Raw genomic sequence first — 24,013 nt, 5'->3', positions numbered from 1 at the left:
GTCACTGAATTTATACCTTACATTTGATTAAAAAGTTAAGTTTACAATGCTGCTTCACATTTAAAATGCTCTATATATCAGATATTATTCTCTGCAACTTATAGGTGAGGAAAATGGCCAAATTGCCCAATATTACACAGTTCAAGTTGCAGAGCTGGAATGATCACCTAACAGTCCTAACTCCAGCCCTATCCAGCTTTTGGCAGATCACAGGTATATAAATGCTCTTTCTATACTCTATGAGATCCCTCTACCTAGGCACCACCTAAAGGGGCTCTAGGTTGGCTTGGATCTAACAGAAACCCACTTCTCTAAATCAGTCAAGGTTATTTAATAATTATTCTTTAACGTACTTCCTCCAATGACAAAAGTAGTACATATCTATTGTTACAGCTTAGAATACAAATTAGTACAAAGAAGAAAATAAAAATTATCCTTAATCTTATCCCCCAGAGATAACTGGTTGCATGTGAGTGGTAATCCTTCTAGATTGTGTATATATATTTTTAAGTCAAAATTAAGCTACTGTATAACTTAATGACATTGTTCTTTACATATACATACACATTTTCTAACAGAAAGAGAACTGTATCATGAACTCCCTTGTCACTGTCACCCAGCTTTAGAAATTATCTAAAGGTAATTAAAAGTCCAAGTGTTTCCACGCTCCCTTTTTGGGGAGGAATATAGGTAAGACGGTCCCCTCTACATTTCCCTTGGATTTCTTCCCCCCACCTGGTTTTTCTCAGATTCTGAAGTCAGCTTTTCTCCAAGCTAAGTCAATCACCCCTTCCTTCACTGCTCAAGAGACTTGACATTTTAACATCTTTCATCATGTTCATTCTTGTGGATCCTTCCAACTTCTCAAATTCCTGCCTAGTCTAGAAGCCCTGAGAATGGTATTCCCAGAACCTCATCGGAGAACAGCTTCAGAAGAAATACATCACAATTCTTGTAGTTTGCAAGTTTCACTTACTCTATGCTTCTACTTCTGGTTTTCTTTTTTCTTTAACTCACTACTACACTAACGAGGAGCCTTGTCTTTACACACTGGTGCATATATGCATGTGCACACATACACGTGCACACACCTGCGGGTGGCACTATTAACTGGTTCTGCTAGAATCTTTCAACTCTGTGCATCCTCATCCTCTCCTACCTCATGCTCACCCAGTGCAGTTTACTTTCCAGATCTCATTGTGTGATCCTCCAACCTCCTAAAGGATCACATTTCATCTCTTCAGGTGCTAGTCCAAGGGAAATATCTGACAGGCTAAAGGAGAGTGGTTGTACCCCTGACAGCCTTACAGGGGTCCCCAAAGAGCAAAACTGAGAACCCAGAGACACAGTCAAAGAAAATCCCACAACCGTGACAAGTTCAAAGAATGGCTTCATGGAACAAGGCAAGACCTGCTCGCTTATACCCCAGTTTAGCCAAGTGCATGCAGAAAGGAGATATAGCTATTTCAAAACGAAGGCATAAAACTCCCCTCTACTATAAACTGTGTACAGCAACAGAAAACAAGCCTATGCTGGGAACCACGGTTATTAGAACTTCAAGGAGGAAAGTAACTAAACTCATTTGCACTGTTTAGTACCAAAAGGTACTATACTTCGAGTAGCATTTATTATCCAAAAGATTCTAATACCTCAAATCAAGGGCAGCAGGTAGGAATAAGGGGGAGCCCAGGTCACAATGCTCTCTACAGATAAGGACAGCAAACTAAAGCAAAGGTTTTCAAGCTTGACATGTTTCGGAATCACCTAGAAAGCTTGTTTAAAATGCAAATTTCTGAGCTTCCTTCCCCGAATTGTGACTCAGCATGTCTGGGGTAGAGGTGGGCCACTTTATCTGCATTTTTTAAGAGACAGGGTATCACTCTGTAGCCCAAGCTGGAGTGCAATGGCAAGATCACAGCTCACTGCAGCCTTGACCTCCGGGGCTCAAGTGATCCTCTCACCTTGACCTCCCTAGTAGTTGGGACCACAGGTGTGCACCACCAAACCTGGCTTTCTGAATTTTTTGTAGAGATGAGGGGTCTCACTATGTTGCCCAGGCTGCCCTCAAATTTCTAGTTTCAAGCGATCCTCCAGCCTTGGTCTCCCAAAGTATATATGTCCATTTTTAACAAGCATCTTTCACATTCGGCTGCAGAGGCTGGCAGACCCTGAAAAATGACAACCAGCTGAGTTCCTCCTCCCTGGCCATAGAGTTTGGGTAGCAAACTGTGAGAAGCTGAAAACAGCAGGACCTCCCAACCAGTGCTTCCTACACTGCTCCTCTCCTAAGAGTCACCTGAGGCATGAGTTAAACACAAACATCAGTCCCTCCCTGAACACTGGGATTCTGGGAGGTCTGCAGCAGCGCCTTGGGGCCAGCCAATTAGTCTCAGGTGAGGAGCTGTCTGAAATCAAATATCTCCCTTGCCTCCTCTTTTGGTCCCCCAAGTCAACTGGTCAACCTGTCCTTTCTTCCCAGAAAACTTTATCAACATCCTCCCCTTTTGAAGAAACAAACTTTCTACCTCCCACACTCCACTTCCCCAGCTGCCTCTAAATCAGGCATTTATGTGTTTAAGAGTTTTCGATGCTAACAAGAAAACTAACAGGAGTTACCAAAATAAACCAAGCATTGAGACAGTTAAATGTTATAAATACTCACAATTGCTCACTAATAGTTCTTCTGCATTTATTAATTTCTTCATGAAGTATTTACTGAGCACCTGGTCTACTCCCAGGCACTAGGCTGTTCACAGATGTGAACACCACAGACAAGCCTCTGCTCTCATGCAGCTTACATTCCAGCCGGAAGGCAGGCCATGGAGAGAATAGCATCCTAATAATTGCACTTCAGACAGTGACAAGCGCTACAAAACATATTAACGCAGGGAAATGAACTCGCAAGGATGAGGGAAGACAGGCTGCAAGGAAGGCCTCCCTGTGCGGGAGTTTCTGAGCTAAGAACCAAATGACAGGAAACAAAACTGCTGCAGGGAGCAAGGGACAGGAACCTATACACAAGGAAGCTAGGCCTGTTGGAAGTAGAGAGGCAGCCTGTGGTCCCACCACACAGCAAGTTGGAAGGGGTGACTCAAAGCCCAGATCTTGAAAGGCAGGATCTTGTGGCTGTTATGGTAAGTACAACAGGAGACCCCCAGCATCCTTTAATAAGGGATCAGCTAATAGTGGCTGACCTGTGTTGAGTGCTGCCTGTGTGACAGGCACGATTCTACACACTTTGCATGCACTAGCTCATTTTCTCTTCCCAGCAACCCTATGAAGTTGGAAGAAATACAAACCTCATTCCATGGTTGAGGAAGCTGAGTCAAACAGGCAGTAAGTGGGGTAGCCAGAACTCAAAGCCAGACTGTTTGGCTGCAGGCAATGACTGTAGAGGTGAACAAGGGCCACAATGGTAGGGCCTTGAAGGCCAAGGTAAAGGGTTTGCATTTTATTTCAAGTGTAATGGAAAAAGCCACTGGAGGGGGACTGAGACTTCCTGGTCCATTCCCTTAGATCTGAACTAAGAGAGGGCACAAATTCTGGGACAAGAACACCAAATCTTGGCTGAGTTGGCTGTTAAACAAAACTACTGCGACTTCAGCCATACACAGAAGTCTAATCCAGCCCTGCTTGTATCAAGCAGAATGCTCTAGCCCCTGCAGAACTGGATGTCTTCCCTTTAGGTCAGGGTTCTCGAAGTGGGGCCCTAGACCAGCACCATCAGATCAACTGGGATCTTGTCACCAGTGCAATTTCTGAGGCCTGACCTCAGACCTACTGAATCTTAGAGACTCAGCAATCTGTTTTAACCAGCCCTCAGGGTAATCTGAATGTCCTCTGAGGTTGAAGAACCACCACTCTGGGATATCCGCATGCAGACACCACCATCACCACCAGCTCTCCGAAGTCATGCTGTGTATATCTTCGGGCAGCCCCTGCACTGCACACCAGGCCATTCTTCCTGTAGGTCCCTGCTGGTGGGGCTCTACAGCTCCTGATTCCCGGAAATCTCATTACTGCCCCAACCCATTTTTCTAACGAATTTGATTTTCTGCACATATTTACTCTTCAAATGTTTCCGCCTCTTTTTTTGTTTTTTGTTTTTGTTGTTGTTGTCTTGTTTTGTTTTTGAGACGCAGTCTTGCTCTGTCCCCCAGGCTGGAGTGCAATGGCACAGTCTCGGCTCACTGCAACCTCTGTCTCCCAGGTTCAAGCGATTCTCCTGCCTCAGCCTCCGAAGCAGCTGGGATTACAGGCGCCCACCACCATGCCCAACTAATTTTTTTTTTAGTAGAGACGGGGTTTCACCATGTTGTTCAGGCTGGTCTCGAACTCCTGACCTCAGGTGATCCACCCGCCTCAGCCTCCCAAAGTACTGGGATTACAGGCATGAACCACCACGCCTGGCCCTGTTTCAGTCTCTTTTGTCCCAGAGTAAACCTCCTCTTCCTTCTTACTTCTGGAGCTTTATTTTAGTTTCAGCCTTAACCTAGGCTCCAAAGCAGATAGATTCAGCTTTAACCTTGACTTTCCCCAACACCCCTCAGTCACCAGATTTCCCTTTTTAACTTATTCATCCCACATTTATTCATGTTCCAATAAATATTTGTGCCTTCAGCCTTCTAGGAACTAACTGTGCAGGTGCCAGTTACTTCTGCCATACCAAAACAGATCTCATCTATGCCCTCATGAAACTGACCTATTAGGGAGAGATGGCAAGATGCAAATAAGTATATAATTGTAAATGATATCTCAGAAAAGCCTGAGACTTGAATGATGAAGGGGCAGGCATGACAGTAGTTCATGACAGCAAACATATAGGGGCTGAATCTATGACAGATTCTGTTCTAAGTGCTTTTTACATATATTATCCAGGTAATCTTCCAACAGCCCTATGGGTTAAGTAGTATTATCACTCTCACTCTATATGGAAGGAAAATGAAGTATAGGGAGAATAGGGGCACGTAAACAGGACAGCCAGGGTCCCAACCCAAGCAGACTGGCTCCAGAGCCTACCTTTCTAACCACAGGCTAAGGTGAGAAGAGCTGAGTGGAATGCTGAGTGTGAGGGAGTGGCTAGACAGGTGTCCAGGCAGAAAGACCAGAACAGAATATGCAGGAGCCCTGGGGCAGAGAAGTCACCCTGAAGCCAGAAGGGAGACCAAGCATACTGGTGAAACTGGGGAGCATCTGGTGGATTGGAAATATATTTTGGAACTGAACAGGATGTGCGCATGGATGCAGAGACGCTGATGGATGAATGGGGTATAAGCAAGGAGGAGGTCTCAAGGATGACTGCCAGTTTTCTGATTCCCTGCTTTAAATGCTTGAGGACAGTCTGTTTGCAGGAAGCAAAGTATTATAACACAATATATAATGAAGTCCTATAGGATGCTGATGCACAGCAAGCTCTCAAATAAATATAACCAAGCCATCAAGCAGGTTAAAGCTTCCATATTCCGCCCCCCACCCCCATACTTCTCCACATGGGTCTTCGTTCAAAGGTTCCACCCTATCTGCTGGGAGCCCTTTTCTGAAATATATTACCACTGGTTAACAACAACAATAAAAATTACATTTATGATGACAAGAATAACTTCTACCAGGAGGAGGGTTTTTCTCACACAAATGTTGGTCTGAAATTTTTTCTGAAGCGCACAATCAAACTAATCTACAAATGAGAGGCTATGCAACTTGCCCAAGGCCACACAATTGCAAAAAAAAAAAAAGCTAAATCCAGGTCGGCCCAACTTGGAAGCCCAAACTTCCTCCATTAAATCAGCATTTTCCACCACACATATCTCCAATGAAACACAACTGTTGTTTTCGATACACAGATGAACTTTTAAAGTGTTAATAGTAATGGTCTCATTTTATTATGTATAATCATATACGTGTGTGCATGTAATATCAAATAGATTAAAAATAGTATGTAAACATGATTTGATATAAATTTTATATATATATATTTCAATAAATCCATGACTCCACGTGTAGTACTGCCCAGGAAACACAAAGTTTCTTAAAAATTAGTTTAAAGAAAACTTCAGAATAAAAGTACAGGTGGTACAGGGGTAGGGTAGAAATCTTGAGGGAGGTAGGACATAAATAACTAAAGCTTAGGAAACTCTACTTACCAACCACCCAATAACAGCCAAGCACCTGTTCCATATTGTACCCAAATTTGGCTACAGCCACACATAACTCTGGCTGCCTTGGGGGAAAGGGGATAACATCAGAAGATAATTTAGCATAAATCATCCTCAAAGCAGTATTAGTTTTGACATAAATACTGGTTTGGTGGTACAACTCCTCTGCTTATTCACCTATACACTTTGGTTAAACGAGTCAAGCTTTCCCAGGCCTGTTTCACTTAGTCAAAGGGAAGTTATAGAAAGTAGTCCCTAAGGTCGCTTCCAGTTTTAGAACTCCATAAAATGTTGTGAGACCCTGAAATCCAAAATTACTCTTTCCAGAATCAGAGGCCCCAATCCTGAAATGAGCATTGGCCTGAAGAACAAATGCTAAATAAGACCACACAGTACCCCAAGCCATCATGCCATCAATTATGCTGCCCTCTGGAAAGACACAGTAAGACATTAATTACAAGATGATAAAGTTCAACCAACGAAATGTCCCTGTCCCTATCAAAACTTTAAGAATTTCCCCCCAATAATTTTTAAGCTATTAACTGTACACTTGATCCTCAGCTTCTCTATTATTTCCAGTCCTTAACCATTAACTTCATTCTAAGTTGGGTAACGGGTAGGGAAAAAAATCTGGGAAATCTTCTCAAACCTCTACCATCCTGTAAAGCTGGTGCTGGAAACCACCTGTAAAACCTTCTCAGCTTTCATTGATGCTAGAGCATATTTAGTGTGCTAAACCTCTAAAAGGAGTTGCTGTTCCTTACTTCTCAGACACTTTATAAGCAAGACAGTTTAGCCAGAACAAGCACTTACTCTCCTAATGAAAGATACGTTTATCAAAAGGAAAGTCTTAACGACCCCTCCTTGCCTGGTTTACAAGGCCCTTTCTGTGCTATCAGTGGGCCCACGAACTTTTAATGGAGGGTTTTTAGATTCTCAGCAAGGTTAAGTTTTGAAATGTGGTCAGTTCGTGTTTAGCTGAACAGAAGATGGGTGGACTGCAGCTGGCAAACTCAGAAAGCACTGCTGGGTAGCAGGTGATCAAAAAAAAAAAAAAAAAGAGGCAAGTCCCTGGGCAAATGGTGTAGCCAAAGGTGATCATTATAACTAGAGACTTGTTACATAATTACTTGTTAACTCCTGACAAACAGATACACAGCCACAAAATGCCATGGTTATCCTAGCCATTGAAGCTTGTGTAGCTGGTGCCAGAGTCAAGGTGTCTCTAATTAATCTCATTCAAAGAAATAAGCAATCCTGGGAACTATTCCCTCCCAAGGTAACTCGCCTGCTTTTACATATACAAAACAGCCTCTAGCAATTAAGCCCATTGCCTCTAGAGACGATAATCAGTGTTTCTCCTTAATTTTAATTTTTAAAGGGCAGAAGGGTTACAGAGGTATATTCAGAGAGCTAAATATTTATCACTTCGATAAAAACGACTTCCATTCCAAACGGGAAAATTTGAAAAGCTACCCCCGACCTTCGTCCCTGGCCAGCAAACGCAAAACGCAAGACCTCAGTGTAGGATGCACTGCATTCCAACATTTTTCAAAAAGTTTACGACGATTTACCGAAGCGGCAAGAAGAAAAATAAAGCAAGCAGAAGCGGGTGAGAGCGAGCAGGGTTTCGGCAGGGAAGAAGCCCGAGAAGCGCCCGGCGGCGCCGTGCAAGGCCCGGCAACGGGAAAGCGACCGGCACACGGAGAGCGAGCGCCCCAGTGGAGCGCAGGGACTGACAGCCGCTCGGTCTCCGCAGCCGGGGGGTCGCCCAGCACCCCCAGCCTGGCCCCCGCCTCTAATCCCCCTCCCCGACCTCTTCCCCCGCAGCGCCGGCGATGCCCGCTGGGCCAACTTGGCCCCGGGTCAGTGCTGCAGAGCGCGGCCCCGGTTGCCTGGGAGGCCGCCGGCGCCCTTACCTCCTTCTGCTTGGGGTCCTGTGGGTAGACGTCGGGCGGCCCGAGCCTGGGGCGCTTCAGCGGTCTCTGCTCATAGCTGAGAAGCCCGAAGGCGGCCATGATCTCTCATGTTAACCGGCGAAATGAATGAGAGTTGGAGCTGGAGCAGCCGCCTCTGAGCACCAGGGAGCAGCACTTTGCAGACAGACTCCCTCTCTCCCCCTCCTCGCTCGCTCGCTGTGGCGCTGCAGGCAGGAGGAATAAAGCAGGTTGGATGCTGCCGCTGCCCGGCAGCAGACACGCACTGATGGGGACAGCCTTCGGCGAGTACTCGGCTGCGCTCGAGCCCCGGGACGCACAGCTCCGGTGGCGACAGCGGAGGGGCTAGAGGTCGGCCAGGGTCCTCCGCGGCGCCTGCCTCCTCTGCTCCCCCCCACCTTGTCCCCAGGGGGAGGAGCAGCTGATGGGAACGTGTGACTTTTTTCACCAATGGACCCAAACCCACCCCAGCTGGGCGCAGGATGGGGGTGGGGGTGGGGCACTGGAAAAAAAAAAAAAAAACTTTTCTTGGCGCCTAGGCTGGTGGCTCAAGTGCTCGCCCAAGGCGAGGGTGGCCCTCCCCTCCCGGGAAGTAGCTGTGGAGCGGACCGCCCCCGCCTCTCTTCCCCGGCAGGGACCCTTCCCCCGCCGCCACGCGCCCCGCAGACCCCGCCACCTGGGCGCGGACCCGGCCGGTGCAGGCGGAGAGAGGTCTGGAGGGGCCGCGAGACGCAGGGATGCGGCCGGTGGGAAGTGGCCGGTGCCTCCTAGACGCCCGCCAGGCTCCAGTGGCGCATCCGCAGCTACGGTCCCCTCGGCGGCTCCGGGCAGGCGCCGAGGCGCGCTGCTGGCGGTCGCGGCGGCTGGAGGGGGCCGTGCTCACGGTGGCGCGGGGCCGACTTAACCCTTTACAGTCCCTCCAGGGGCTGGGGAAGGGGGTGAGGAGCGATGGCTGTGAGCGCCGACGGGGGCAGCCAGCCCGCAGGCGTCTCGGGCTCCTCCAGCCCGCCGCCTCCCCCCGGCCCCAGCTCCTCTTCCCTTCCGCCCCCAACCCCCAACACTTTACCTGTTGGTCCGCGGCTAGCGGGCTGGGGCTGGCGGCGGCGGGGTCACTCCGGCCGCCGCAGCCTCCATCATTCGGGTTGGGATAGGGGAATTGGATTTGATTTTATTTGTGCGGTATCTGCCTCGCCCGGACGAGCTCCGGGAACGCCGCGAAGTTTGCCACTGTCTGGGGGCGGCGAGCGACGCCGGCTCGCCGCCGGCGTTCTCGCCCCCACGGCCCGGGAGCGCGAGCTTCCGAGTTGGCGGACGGCGGCGCGGCGTCCGCACTGAGCATGCCCAGCTCGGCGGCCGGACCGCGGAGGAGTTGGCTGAGAGCGCGGTGAGCGCGCTCCAATCCGCCTCTCCGGGTTTTCGCAGCCGCAGAGCGCGCAGCCCGCGGGCCCCGGCGCCGAAGCTGGCCCTGGGGTGAACCTGGGCGAGGGAGGGAGCGCCCTCTGGAGCCCTGCTCCAGGCCCCCCGCTGCGCCCTCCGCCTCGACCTCCCCAGAGGTCGCGGTCCCCGTGGCCTGGGCCGAAACCCTCACCTGCGCCGGGAGCGTGGAAGGGGCAGGGGGGTGATCTTCCAGGGCAGACTTTGGTCATCCAACCCGCCCTCGCTCCTCGCTTCGGGGCGCGGGCACCAAGATGCTTTGCCACCCGGCGCGAGCTCTGCGAGACCGCAGCCGCGGAGGCGGGCTCGGCCTGTCCTGAGGGACCCCGCGGGAGGCGTGCCCGGGAGAATGCGCCCGCACTTGGCCAAGAATGATGGCTGCCATTTATGGAGCCTTCGCTACGTGCCAGGATCTTGATAGTCAGAATCTCTGGTCCTTACAACCTTCCACGGTCTTACCCTTTTTATGGATGGAGAAATTGAGCCAACTCAGAGAGGACCACTGACTTGCCGAAAGCCACGAATCTAGTCGGAATTTGAACCCACCACTGTTTCTAAGTTTCTGACCTATTCTCCCTGAGTTGGACTTGGAGGGACTGGGTTCCTAACCTGCCCTTGCCAAATGGAGTCACGTTCTCCACGACTTCAGGCCTTCTGGGCCTTCCCTCTCTGTAAGGTGGTACAGGCAGATTCTAACCGGAAGCCTTTGATACATAGTAGGTGCTCTGGAAATGTTGGTTGAATCTGAACACCAACTTTGAGGTTTGTTGACATTTAAGCAAAGGGGGAAGAAGAAGGAGATAAATAAAGTGAAGGTAATGTGGTAGAGGCTAGTTCCTCACTCCTGATCCTGACCTGTGAGCACCTCCAAACCCAGTTTGAGGCTGAGTCAGGTGTTTAGCTTTTGGCTTCCTTAATCTGAACAATTAATTCTAGAGAACATTTACCTAACTTCACTGGAGGGCATTTCTTGACCACCTTCCCCATCTTGCCCCAGGATCTTCTCTTCCACTAATATCCTGGGATTAATTTCATGGCTGGACTTGCCCTTGTGATATAATCATCTATCAAATCTAGCTCCCTTGTTTGAAAGAAAGGACAGTTTTTTTTGTTTGTTTTCTTTGTTTGTTTGTGTTTTGAGACAGAACCTCGCTCTGTCACCCAGGCTGGAGTGCAGTGGTGCGATCTCGGCTCACTGCAAGCTCTGCCTCCTGGGTTCAGGCCATTCTCCTGCCTCAGCCTCCCGCGTAGCTGGGACTATAGGCGCCCTCCTCCACGCCCAGCTAATTTTTTGTATTTTTTTTTTTAGTAGAGACGGGGTTTCACCGTGTTAGCCAGGATGGTCTCGATCTCCTGACCTCGTGATCCGCCCACCTCGGCCTCCCAAAGTGCTGGGATTACAGGTGTGAGACACCGCGCCCGGCCGAAAGGGCGGTTTTTATTATCTAACTTTATTAGGGAAATTATTAATCATACAAAAAGCTGAAGGAATCATATAAGGAGCCCTCAAATATTCATCTCTCAGCTATAAAAATTAAAGTTACTATTTTTGTTCCATCTTTCTCCCCCATTCCCAACTCACTGACATACACTAGTAAGGACAGTTTTACTCATTGTTGCAACTCAGAAACACTGTATGGGACCTGACACATGGTGAGCATTCAAAAATGTTGGCTTATGGAATGGATGATAGGTAGGCGATGTGTGGATGGACTGATGATTGCATCATTAGTGGTACTTTGGGAATAATACCCTGCGCTGCTACTCAATCAAACACCCCTAGTTTGGGGGAGAAATGTAATCTCCGTTCTTCCCTTGGGATGCCTAAACAAGCGCCTCCAACTGAAACACTTTGAAGCACTTAAAATCTTATCTGCCCATAAGAATTTTATCTTAAAATCAAAATGTGTCAGTAGTGTGCCCCTGGTGTTTGGGAAGAAGGGAAAAATAATAGCCCTCTCCCTGTTGTTGTCCCTTCTTAACTCCCTCTCCTGAAACAGTCTGGCATGAATTCCTTGACCCTCTCAACACAAATAAATAAAGAGTGAAAACTTTAATATGCTTAGAAGCTTCCCCTAGGAATCATTAGTTTACTGCATGGATTTCCCATGGGCATTTGGCTCCTTACCCTGGGAAATCTTTGTAATCTACCCCCTACCTAGCAATCCAGTTTTTTCTCCTTAACCTCTTGCCCCAGTTAGCTTCCTTTCCTAATATGGAATTCCCAGGCTCTTCGTCTTCAAATACTCACCTCTACAGTCCTTAGAGTATGGGCTCCTATACAAAGCCCCTTCAAATTCCCCTGGCAAAAGGTGATCTTTTGGCTTTTTAGTGCCCTTAGCACTTAATTTTTATTATCTTAACACTTATTTATTGGCATGCATTTGAATATGTCACACAGAATAGTCTTGTTGCCTCATCCTCACCTTTTCCTCCTGGTCCCCTTCTTCCATTCCAGAATTAGTCTTTAAGCAGACTAAGGTCAGCTCATCATGATGGGCTTAACCTGTAACCCACTGTGTTCTATACAGTGCTTGAATTTCCCACGTGGTGCTGGTTAATATAGCAGATAGGCACACATTCTCGCTGAATAATGTGGGTTCCAGTTAATACTGTTCCTAAGGGGCATTTTATCTTTACCTAGCTAATGATTCCCTGGGACCAGGAACAATTTGCATGGAACAGAAATTAGAGAAGACCAGAGGCTCCCCAAATAGGTCCTAGCCTTGAACCTCAGCATAGCAAGACGGGATGAGTTCAGGTTCCTGAGGAAGTTTTGTATAGCTATCCAGGGAAATGGGGTTGAAATGTGGCTGGAGAAAGGTGAATGAATTACAAACCATTTTAAGCATATGGTGCTATATCCTCCAAGTATAAAGCTAAGTCTTCACTGCTGCTTTTGAGGGTTACCAGGTATTTAAAAGTTGACCCTTTTTCTTGGGTCATATTCAAGGGTTTCTCAAAGATTCCCTAACTGCTTATGTTCCCTCTGAAAGCCCTGATTTTCAGCATTCTGCAAGGAGTCCCTCACAGTTGGTATCCATTTGTGCTTTTGGGCAAATCCCTTTAATATAGCTCATGGCTGGCTTTCTCTCCCTACATTTGGTCTGCCAGAAATACACAAATGTCCTTTGCCTGTACATACGCTAGTGCAGGCATTTTCTAACCAGCCTCTTGCCCACCATGAACACACTCTGCAAGCCACAATTCTCCACCTTGAAAGTTCAATAGTCTAAATCAGAGACCAGTTCCTCAGGTTCATCCAAACTGCAGAGGACGAATGTCAAATGCTCAGGTCAGTGACCCTCTCAAAATTCTTTTCACGAGGTTTGAAGTGAGGAATAAAATTTCTCTGGTGAATGGCAGAGACACAATCATTTGCAGAGCAGTGGTTTTTCTTTGTTTTGTTTTGTTTGTTTGTTTTGTTTTGTTTGAGACAGAGTTTTGCTCTGTAACCCAGGCTGGAGTGCAGTGGCGCCATCTCTGCTCACTGCAGTCTCCACCTCCCGGGTTCAATCGATTCTCCTGCCTCAGCCTCCTGAGTAGCTGGGATCACAGGCGCATGCCCCCAGACCTGGCTAATTTTTGTATTTTTAGTAAAGATGGGATTTTGCCATGTTGGCCAGGCTAGTCTCAAACTCCTGGCCTGAAGTTATCCACCCACCTTGGCCTCCCAAAGTGCTGGGATTACAAGCATGAGCCACCACGCCTGACACAGCAGAGCAGATTTTTTAAATGACAGTGAAGAATGGCTAGGAGCAGAGGCAGGATGTTTCCCCATCAGAAACTGTGGTCCTAGCTGGGCATGGTGGCTCACACCTGTAATCCCAGCACTTTGGGAGGGCCCAGGTGGGTGGATCACTTGAGGCCAGGAGTTCAAGACCAGCCTGGCCAACATAGCAAACAAAAAATTAGCTGGGCGTGGTGGTGCATGCCTGTAGTCCCAGCTGCTTGGGAGGCTGAGGCAGGAGAATCGCTTGAACCTGGGAGGTGGAGGTTGCAGTGAGCCGAGATCGCCCCACTGCATTCCAGCCTGGGTATCAGAGACTCTGTCTCAAAAAAAGAAAAAAGAAAAGGAGAGGAGAGGGGAGGGGAGGGGAGGGGGAGGGGGAGAGGAGGGAAGGAGAGAGGAGAGGAGGGTTGGAGGGCGGCAGGGCAGCGCAGGGAAGGGCAGGGCAGGGCAGGGAAGGGTGTGGTCCTACTATTCCTATTCCTATTTTACAGATTAGTAGGTAGGGCTCCAGAGGTGAAGTTGCTGTTCCCAGGCCATTGAGTTAGCGACTAGCAAAGCCAGAATCAAACCTAGAATCTCTCTGACTCCCAAACTTACGCTTATTATTGTTGTCAATGTGTTACATGTATTAATTATCATTTACATAACACATAAAAGTGAGCCTTTGAAGACAGTTCTGGTATAAGAGAAGCAAAACTCCTGACAGCTCACTCTGGCATAGCAGCACAATTCCACTCAAGTGGAAAGAAACAATTCTCAGGGTAGTGCCTGTAAGTGAAGTAATTAAAGTTGCTAGCTTTCCTCATGAGATTGTTGCATATCCAGGTGTATATATTATTGTGTTTTGTTAACAGATTGTCTATAGGCAGTTTGCTTACTTTCCGTTTTTCTTACATCCCCATTATATTTCAATGTATTTGTCTCATGCCTACTTCTAAATCAAAAAAGAAAAATTTCCCCTTTATTTTAAACTCCCCAAAAAAGGAAAGATGATAATGACTTGGGAAGGTGGGTCAGAAGAGAGAAAAGAGAAATGGAAGAGTAATTTGAGGGTGTTTATTCAAATTGGGTTTTTAATACAGCATTTATGCTTACAGAGATATAAAAAATACAGACATTAAGACTCTCAAGCAGCACTGACCAATAGTTTTATATTGCTTGCCAGATTGGCACTTTTACATTTTCTATTGTTAAAGAAGTAAAAAGAAATAGATGAAATTAATTTTAGTGTACATTTGCTTAAGCCAGTACAACCAAATATTACCATTTCAATAGGTGATCAATACCAAAAAAAGTATTAGTGAGATACTTTACATTCTTTTTTATCTTAAGTATTTTAAATCTTGTGTGAATTTCATACCTATACCATCATTTCAGACCAGCCACATTTTACATTTCATGTGTGCAATAGTCACACGTGGCTAGTGGCTAACGTTGGTCAGCTCAGCTCTGAAGGAACGTTTCAGTCCGAATGAACCTGTAACATGTGAGTTTTTAATAATGACACTGAGGAAGGAGGTGAGTTTCCAAATTAAAAGAACAAAAAGTAATGAGAGAAGTAAAACAAGAGAGGCTGTGCATGGTGGCTCATGCCTGTAATCCCAGCACTTCGGGAGGCCAAGGCGGGTGGATCATCTGAGGTTAGGAGTTCAAGTCCAGCCTGGCCAACATGGTGAAACCCCATCTCTACCAAAAATACAAAACTTAGTCAGGTATGGTGGTGCACACCTGTAATTCCAGCTGCTCATTAGGCTGAGGCAGGAGAATTGTTTGAACCTGGGAGGTGGAGGTTGCAATGAGCCAAGATTGCGCCACTGCATTCCAGCCTGGGTGACAGAGCAAGACTCCATTTCAAAAAAAGAAAGAAAGAAAGAAAACAAGAGAAAGGTAAAGAAGAAAAGTAAAGGCAACTTGGGGAAGACAGTAGATACCCAAACAGTGCTTAGTTGCTAGACAGATGGAAACTTCAGGGGGCAAAGGACACACAAAGGAAAATCTGGGGATTTAAAATTAGAGGGTAAAATAAGAGAGTTTTAAATTACAAAGCTGAACCAATGACAAGGCTAAAGATTTAACCTCATTCACTAGCAAAATGGTGTCTGCCACATTTACGAAAAGAAGGCTGACTGGTTGGTTTCTGGAGAACGAAGGGGGTCACACAAACTTAGGTCACTGTTAATATCATTATCACACTCAGCTTTTCAGCACCAGAATCTTATTTTGTCAGCTGACCCAGAGTGATTCAATCTCTACAAGGCAGACAAATGCTCAACACACTCAAGAGTTCTGGCTTCTCAATACAAAGAAATACCCCCTTCCAGAGACTGAAAAACATATATCCTCTTATTCAGCTTACCTCCTTTCTAAAGTTTGTTGTAAAACAAAGTTAGCAAGCGGAAATTTGGTGACCATGAAATTACAGCAAAGGGAATTGGATAATCTCCTACGAGCAGTCACGCAGACTGTCCCACAGTAGAACTCATCTCCCTTATGACATGAATGGGATAGATGTCACACTGTGGCCCATCGGTCCCATTGGTGGATATACAGACAGGTTATTATTGTTCAATGCCTTTATTATTTACTTCATACCAGAGGTTCTCAGTGGTCCACAAATATTTGTTTGGATTGCTTTGGGCTTGCACAGTCACTTCTGGACTCTAGGAAAGTCTGCCTACACTGGGTCCACCTTTTCCAATGACACCAATCTGCTGGAGCTGAGAAGGGTCTGCCCCTTTGAGAGTGCTATGTTGTCACAGCCCCAACTGACCAGCTTCACTCAGAGGGCTGGCTAACCTGTTGAGATCCTATATCTTGAAAGAGTGAGATCCCTACTATATGGAGACCTCTGATAAGCAGGCCTGGCTTCAGACTTTCCTGTTGGGAAAGGAGAGAGAGAGAGATTACTTTTCAGTTATACAATGATTGATTAAGTTACTACCTTTTTATTGTTAACCAGTTAAGGATCCAGTCTTTATCATCAATTAGTTTCAGACTGTGACTAACCTGTTAGGATGGGTTACATCTGATGAAAATTATAATCTGGCCGGGCGCGGTGGCTCACGCTTGTAATCCCAGCACTTTGGGAGGCCGAGGCGGGCGGATCATGAGGTCAGGAGATCGAGACCACGGTGAAACCCCGTCTCTACTAAAAATACAAAAAATTAGCCAGGCGTGGTGGCAGGCGCCTGTAGCCCCAGCTACTCAGAGAGGCTGAGGCAGGAGAATGGCGTGAACCGGGGAGGCAGAGCTTGCAGTGAGCCGAGATTGAGCCACTGCACTCTAGCCTGGGTGAAAAAGCGAGACTCCGTCTCAAGAAAAAAAAAGAAAATTATAATCTGATAACTATTCATTATGAGATATTTCAGTTCTCAGAGAAATATTTTTCTCCAAGTTCTAGGGACATCCTCTTATACTTTCTTATCTATCTGCTGCAGTCACACAGAGCAAGAAAGCGTGGAAAATATATTAGATGGCAGAATCTGGATAGTAAACAAAATATCTTGATGGATTAAAATGATGAACTAAATGTAACAGGGTCAAATTTTATATAAGAATAAATTCTTTTTTCCCCTCTCTACTAGATATATCTAAGACTGGTACCTACTGTTTGCTAAATCTAAAGTTTAAATTCTAAGCAATAAAAAATAAACGCTGCCAACACTTTGCTCTCAGTAGCATTTGGGGAATAGTAGTGCACAAATCAATTGCATGAATCCTTTATATAATAGTATTTTTTATTAGTATTGTTAAAACATTGCCCAACATTCTCACCACTATGCCTCTTCCCAGGGCTGTTAACAAATAGAAGAGAAAGGAAAACACCTCTTGGCTACAGTTGTGGTATGCGGAACTGCAGAGTGAATATAAAAATTGTCTCGGAGAGGATGTTGCAAACCCAGATGGAGAAATGTGTCAGATCAGCAAAGGAGCCTGGAGAAGTTAGGGTCTCCTGACCCCTGGAACCTCAGCTACCTGGTCCAGTTTGGCTAACAGGAAGCAGGGGCCAGCTGGGAGTGTGGTGATGAGCAAAATAGACATTAAGTTCAAGTTGGGGCATCTTGAGTATGAAGAGACAAAGGGAGTCCTTTCTGAGCAGTAGTAAATGGAGGCTATAGAGGCTGTGACAGCTAGACTGAAACAGAAGATGAGAGTAGAGACTGACTGAGTAAGGATGAGAGCAGAGAGGAAGAAGAGCTGAGAACCAAGTTGTCGTCAAGACGGATGAAGGCTTGTGTGTAGGAGGCAGGCAGTTGGCTTGCCCTGCAGAATGGTGGGCTTTTTGCCCATTGCCAAGGTACATAATGAACGCGAGGACTCCCCATTAGATGACAGCACCAACAGTGGATGGGGGAGGTAGGGCAGAATAGCTGAATGGCATAAGATCAAAGGAGAATGGTTTTAACAAGACAGTGAAATATAATGTGGGGGAGTGAAGCAGACACTGTGGCAGACACTGCTTGTTCTCTGCCCGATATCTTTATCTTTATCTCTTTTCTTCCTTAGTAACGAAATCCTGAATTTGTTCTGGGGTACAATATGCCAGCTAAATATACTTACCTTCCTAGATTACCTTACATCTAGGGATGGCCATGTGGCACACTTCTAGCCAATGAGACATAAGCTTAACTTCTCTAGGGATTCTGAGAATGTTTTTCTTTCCTGATGCAGGCAACACCCTTTAGCTCCTTTTCTCTTCTCGCCTGGAATTTAGCCATGAAGTCTAGACTACAATGGGCATATTATGATCAAGAAGTTAGAAATATGGTATGAGGAAAAGGCAAGACAGCCCCAGAGATGTGAGTCCTGATTTCAACTGGCCATTGAACCAATACCAACAGCCATCTACAACCAGGTATCTGGTTATGTGAAGAATGAGCCCTACTTAATGAAACCAGTGTTAGTGACTTTTCTATTATTCATAATCTAATATATTCCCCATAGATATTAACCCACCTTGTTGAACTGAAATACTAAGGTAAGAGTGTTGCAGGAAGAGCCGTGTTCCAAGGGAAGAGGCCAGCTTTCCCAAGGTAGGAGGAAGGAGGTGAAAGTGTTAGAAAAGAAACTGTGTAGGTATAGCAATTTGCTAGCTATGGAGAAAGGATTCAAGAGGCCAGAGTGAAAGAGAATGAAAAGGAGAGAAGGGATGGAAGCCTGGGGCAGAAAGATGTGCAAAGCTTCATGAGAATGATAGCGTGGAAGTGGATCAGTTGACTATGTGGGCATAGGGGTAGAGACTACATTTTGAACCTAGACCAGCATGAACAGAAGTGAGATCCATGGAAGATTTGGTCTCCAAGTCTCTTTGAGGTCAGAAACCTTGTTATCTTCCCAGAGGGATTACCAGGTTGCACCAGTGGGACCATCATCTTTCCACATCCTTGGTTAGGAGAAAAAGGAGAAATGTCATCCCTTTCGGCTCTCTAGAGAATCATGTGCAGGTTTAAAGCTGAATAATGAAACCTTGGCAACTTATCTGGATTCCCTTTAAATCTCTCTGGGGTCAGAAATAGAAGCAACCCGAAGGAGGCGGGGAGGAACTGAAGGCCACGGGGCCTGCTAGGGCAGGGTGAGGGAGGCATTTTGCTCTCTTTTCTGGTAATTGGCCCACAAGAGCTGTTGTCTCCCCAAGGAGGCTAGTGTTCCCCTCCCTAAGTCCTTAGTCCCAAAGCAGAGTGACAGCCGTGAGCCTGCTAGATCATCCATGTTGCCATAGCAACAGGCTTGCCCTTGGAGCAGTGGGTTCATGACAAAATGATCAGCCATCTCTTAAAGGTTGTTGCTGTGTGTTGGACCAAGAATGCAGGCCAGGTGGGTGGGTATGAAGGCCTGGAGCCAAGAATATTCAGGGTAGGAATTTTATCCCAAATGGTGAAAAGCCTGAAGAGTCTGAGAATGAGTACAAGCTAAATCCAACCAGCCAGGGGCCAAAACAGAAGAAGCACTATTCAATCATCAAGCCCCAGGGACATCCCCATGATGAATTTGGTGGGGGAAAGTACGGAGTGGTAGTGAGAGTAAGAGAAGCCAGAGCAAGAGGGGTTGGAGTGTCTGTGATTCTTTTCTTAGGCTGCTGGCTACATGTTTTGTTAGATGAGCTGCATTAATAATATTCAGGGACTCTGGGTGGATACTGGCTGACCCCAACCCTGTTAAGCCATGGATAGTTGCTTCCAACTCTCATTCTTGCTCTAAGTCAATGAAAACCAATTCTGATGGTGTTCTAGGACTCCATCCTCACCTCTTCTTCAGTCCTTTCTCTGAAGTTCTCAGCATCTCTCTATGGGCCCATGAAACTGCGGATACCATCCAGGATACCTGACCAGTTTCTACAACCAGACATATTCCTAGATTCTCCTGTAGTTCTTAACTAGGATCAATCCACAGCTCTCTAGGCTGGGACCTAGTGGAATATAAGCTCCATCAGGGAAGGGTCTTTTACTGAGAGTTTATCACTGTATTCCTAACATAGCACAAGCCTGTCACATAGCAGGAGTTTAATAAATATTTATTAAATGAATAATTGAACAAGAGTGCTTGACAACTTTCATAACCCTCGCCTATTCCAGGTTATTGGACTCTTCTGTGGGCACTTGCCATAGTCATAGCCCTTCTTCTTCCAGGATGGACCCTCTTAGATCCAAGACCTTCTACCCACTTGTCACTGAAAGCTTCTATGACCAGAGATTCCTCATTAGCCACCTGGGTGGGCCCATGGACACCAGTGCCAGCCTTGACTAGGACAAATATTTCAAATGCCCCTTTAGGCACTGCAGTGATAGCTTTTTTTATACCCTTCTTGGTGACAACAGCATTAGTCCCCTGACCCAGAACTTGGATCTCAGCGTACTTCCTTCTTGTCGTCCTTCACAGGCAGCTCTATGAGAGTTGTGATGATATTGTAGATGCCCTTGAGGGTCTCCCTGCTACAACAGCCTAGGAGTAAAAAGTAGGATTATAATAATGTAATTTCACTCTGATTCACAATTGAAAAAGTGTAAAGCTTCTCTCCTAATATGCTAATATATATATATACGTGTCTGTTTTTAATTTTATTATAGCATTTACTGCTATTTGAAATTGCCTATATATTTGTTATCTGGCTCTTTGTCAGTTTCTGTCATAGGAATATAAGCTTTCTGGTGTCAAGAATGTTGTCTGTTTTGTTTACTACCTGTCCAGTAACTATTAAACGGATGAATTAATTACTCTGGATTAATTAGGGTCAGGGTAGGCCCTCTGTGTACCTAGGAACCCAGATCTCTGACTGCATTGTGAAATGCTTATTTTCCTCTTCACTTGTTCCATCTTTCCTTAGGCACAGGTCCAGTCGTTGCCTCTGATGTCAACACACTGCCAAGACACTTGGTGCTTCCTCTGCTGTCAAAGCCCCCAGCGTCATCTTACATCTACCCATACCAGAGAACCCAGTTCTCTGACTGCATTGTGGAAGGCCCAGTTTCCTCTTCACTTGCTCCATCTTTCCATGGGCACAGGTGCAGCCACTGCCTCAGGCATTCACCACACTGCCAAGGCCCTGGTGCTTCCTTTGCTATCAAAGCCCTCAGTGTCATCTTCCACCCATATCTGCCCAAACCACACTGCACCAAGGAGCCTGTTGAGCTGGGCCCAAGCCTGCATTTCCAACCCTGATAACATACCAGTGTGGAGATGTCCAGCTCCCCACTGAAGAGGAGGCAATCTCTTTCCCCTACCCTTTGTATTACCCACATCCCAAAACAAGGATTCCTTGAATGTCCAGATATTTTTTGTAAAAATAACCTTTTGATCTTTGCAGTAAAGTCCTTTGTTTAGGAATCTGACATTAGCCCATCTCAGTAACAAGTACAATGCTATACCAAGGCATCGGTATTAGATTAAGCTCGCATGCAGTGTTTTTCCCAATCTTTTATCCCCAAGGTCCCTCAATTTCTCTTCTTAGAGTTCCTAGGAAAGCCTCTGCCACTGCCTGTTCCTATAGCATGCCTTGACGTGTCTAAATTCTCCTATGGGCACAGTTAGAGCAGCAGCCAGAATGGCCACAACACAAGGAGTTTGGATTTTACCCTGTGGTGACAGGGAACAAATGGAAGCCTTGGATAAGGAGATTTTCTTGGAGAACCAGTGCCTTAGAGATAGATATGTACTGTTGATATGTAGGATGAGACACAGGAGAAGACTCTAGGCTGCCTTTGGTCATTGTAATTCACCCTCCCAAAGATCCTGACTGAACAGAATTCCACTTCCTTCCCATATTTCTGTGAGTCAATAGTTCTCTCTGAATATTGCTGGCTTTCTGGGTACTTGGTGGGTATGATTATTAACTTTTTTTTTTTTTTTTGAAACAGAGTCTCACTCAGCCGCCCAGGCTGGAGTGCAGTGGCACCATCTTGGCTCACTGCAACCACCGTCTCCCAGGTTCAAGCGATTCTCCCGCCTCAGTCTCCTGAATACCTGGGATTACAGGTGCCCGCCACCAAGCCCGGCTAATTTTTGTACTTTTAGTAGAAATGGAGTTTCACCATGTTGGCCTGTACAAAGCAAGATTCTGTCTAAAAAAAAAAAAAAAAATGCTAGCCCTTGCCTTAATGTAGGACTCACTTTGTGGTCCAATTCAAGAGCTCCCTGAGGATCAAACTGAATCTGGACCCAGTTGAGACCACATCTTTACTTAGCTCTGCACTTTGTCCTATCCCTCTTCCCTTCCTGCCTTTGGACTGTGAGTCAAAAAATAAATCACATGTCCCCTAAACCTTTATCAGGTTCTGCTACAAGGGAATCTGACCAGGAGGAAACAGAGGCAAGGAGGGCTAAGAAACTTTCCCAGGAGCCTCCCCAGACCACACAGTAGTAGATTTGAACCCAGGTAGTCTGAGCTCATGGTCTTTACCACTGCTCTTCATATGTAAAGAAATTGTTATGTGCCAATAAAAGTTATGTCTCAATAAACCTCAGCTCTCGCCTCCTTGCTCAGTTGCTGAGCATTGAAAGTCAATCAGACATGATTCTTGTGCTTCTCATAGCCTGCAAACTCATGGATGAGACAAACATAGTCACCAGTGGCAGCCAGTGGTTATAGGCATAAACACACACACACACAAACCCACATACATACACAAACATACACATATATAAGCCTACACACACATACATATACAAACCTATACAAACACATTAACACACATGGAAACCTATACACATATGCACATTCACACATGCATATGCACCCAAGCCATACCCTTACGATGGAATCCCCTATAGCTGCTAAAAAAGAAAGTCATAGGCTGCATGTTCTAGGAATATATTTGTTAATGGAATAAAGAAAATAAACAATATTTTGGAAATTTTAATCATATACATGTATTTCTTTTTAAAATATCAGTGGAATTGTTTTTTGTCTGTTTCCTTCATGTTTCTATACAATAAGATGTTTAAAAACACATAAACACATAAAACCTGAGGCACATTAATATTTGTAGAGGATACTTATGTAGCTCAGTAAATAATAATGGTACATGTGTGAAGCAACCTATAGCCTGATGAAAAGAAAATAACATAAAACTGCAGGTCATTTAGGGAAGTAATAATATGAACATTAAATCTTTAGATATTCATTTGTTGTAAGATTATTAAGCTATGTTTTCTAATTGCTGAATTCCCACAGAATCTGTGTTCTAAGGCCCTCTCCTCTAATGTCTCAGAGCTGCTATGTTTTGTTTTCTGATTCTGCAACATCTGTTGTTGGTCACAATGTTGGGCCCCTGAGGCCTGAACTGATGTGAAATGAACACTGAACCTGAAGTCCTAGGTTGCAATTACTGCTTTATAATTTACTGACATCGACTTTGGGCAAGTCACCTCTTTGAGCTTCATTTGTCTCATCTGTATATAAATGGAGGAAATAAAATCTACTTCACAGGTAGATTTTTATGAAAATTAAATGGGGTAACATTTGGATGGCACCTAGCCCAGCACCCAAGAAGATGGAAATAAAGGAATGAATAAATCCATAGCCAATAAACAACAAAGGGTATGCACTTACTGCAAGTGTCCCTGATTATTAATGCAACCCAGCAACCACAAGCAGCCATGAAAAGAAATCACAGACAGTCCTTCACCTAAATTGACCAATTAACATTTTGCCACATTTATTGTGTATCTGCTGTTGTTACTATTACTAAGGGTGGGGATGGTGGCAGTAGTAGTAGTAATAGAAGTAGTTTTGGTGGAATCATTTGAGAATAAGTTCCAGACATCGATCCTTTATCCATTAGATACATTGGCATGAGTTTCCTAATAGCAAAGACATTCTTTTATATATCCACAGTAAAATAATCAAATTCAAAATTTAACAGTGATCTATAGTTTATATTCAAATTTTCTTTTTTTTTTTTTTTTTTTTTTTTGAGACGGAGTCTCGCTCTGTCACCCAGGCTGGAGTGCAATGACATGATCTCAGCTCACTGCAACCTCTGCCTCCCAGGTTCAAGCAATTCTCCAGCCTCAACCTCCTGAGTAGCTGGGATTACAGGCACCTGCCACCATGCCCAGCTAATTTTTTATACTTTTAGTAGAGACGGGGTTTCACTATGTTGGTCAGGCTGGTCTTGAACCCCTGGCCTCAGGTGATCCACCCACCTCAACCTCCCAAAGTGCTGAGATTACAGGCGTGAGCTGCCGTGCCCAGCCTATATTCAAATTTTCTAATTGTCCCAATGTCCTTTATAGCTTTTTTTCCTTCAATCCAGGATCAC

At 45.7% G+C, this 24,013-nt stretch overlaps 1 protein-coding gene across 4 annotated transcripts in view; it reads right to left on the bottom strand.

Annotated features, from left to right (window-relative positions):
• Positions 1-9,346, bottom strand: part of MED12L (mediator complex subunit 12L) — a 338,115-nt gene extending 328,769 nt beyond the window's left edge. For all 4 annotated transcript variants that reach the window (XM_032173854.2, XM_058427086.1, XM_058427087.1 and 1 more), the window contains exons 1-2: positions 9,156-9,346; positions 8,072-8,295 (exon numbers count right to left, since the gene is read on the bottom strand). In XM_032173854.2, coding sequence (XP_032029745.1) covers positions 8,072-8,170 — 99 coding nt within the window. In that variant the 5' untranslated portion in view covers positions 8,171-8,295; positions 9,156-9,346. The remainder of the gene's footprint in view (positions 1-8,071; positions 8,296-9,155) is intronic.
• Between the last annotated feature and the right edge of the window lie 14,667 nt (positions 9,347-24,013).

Source organism: Hylobates moloch, unplaced genomic scaffold, assembly GCF_009828535.3.
Source record: "Hylobates moloch isolate HMO894 unplaced genomic scaffold, HMol_V3 SCAFFOLD_13, whole genome shotgun sequence".
In the NCBI taxonomy this organism is placed as follows: domain Eukaryota; kingdom Metazoa; phylum Chordata; class Mammalia; order Primates; family Hylobatidae; genus Hylobates; species Hylobates moloch.
This window is presented reverse-complemented; position numbering and strand designations above follow the sequence as displayed.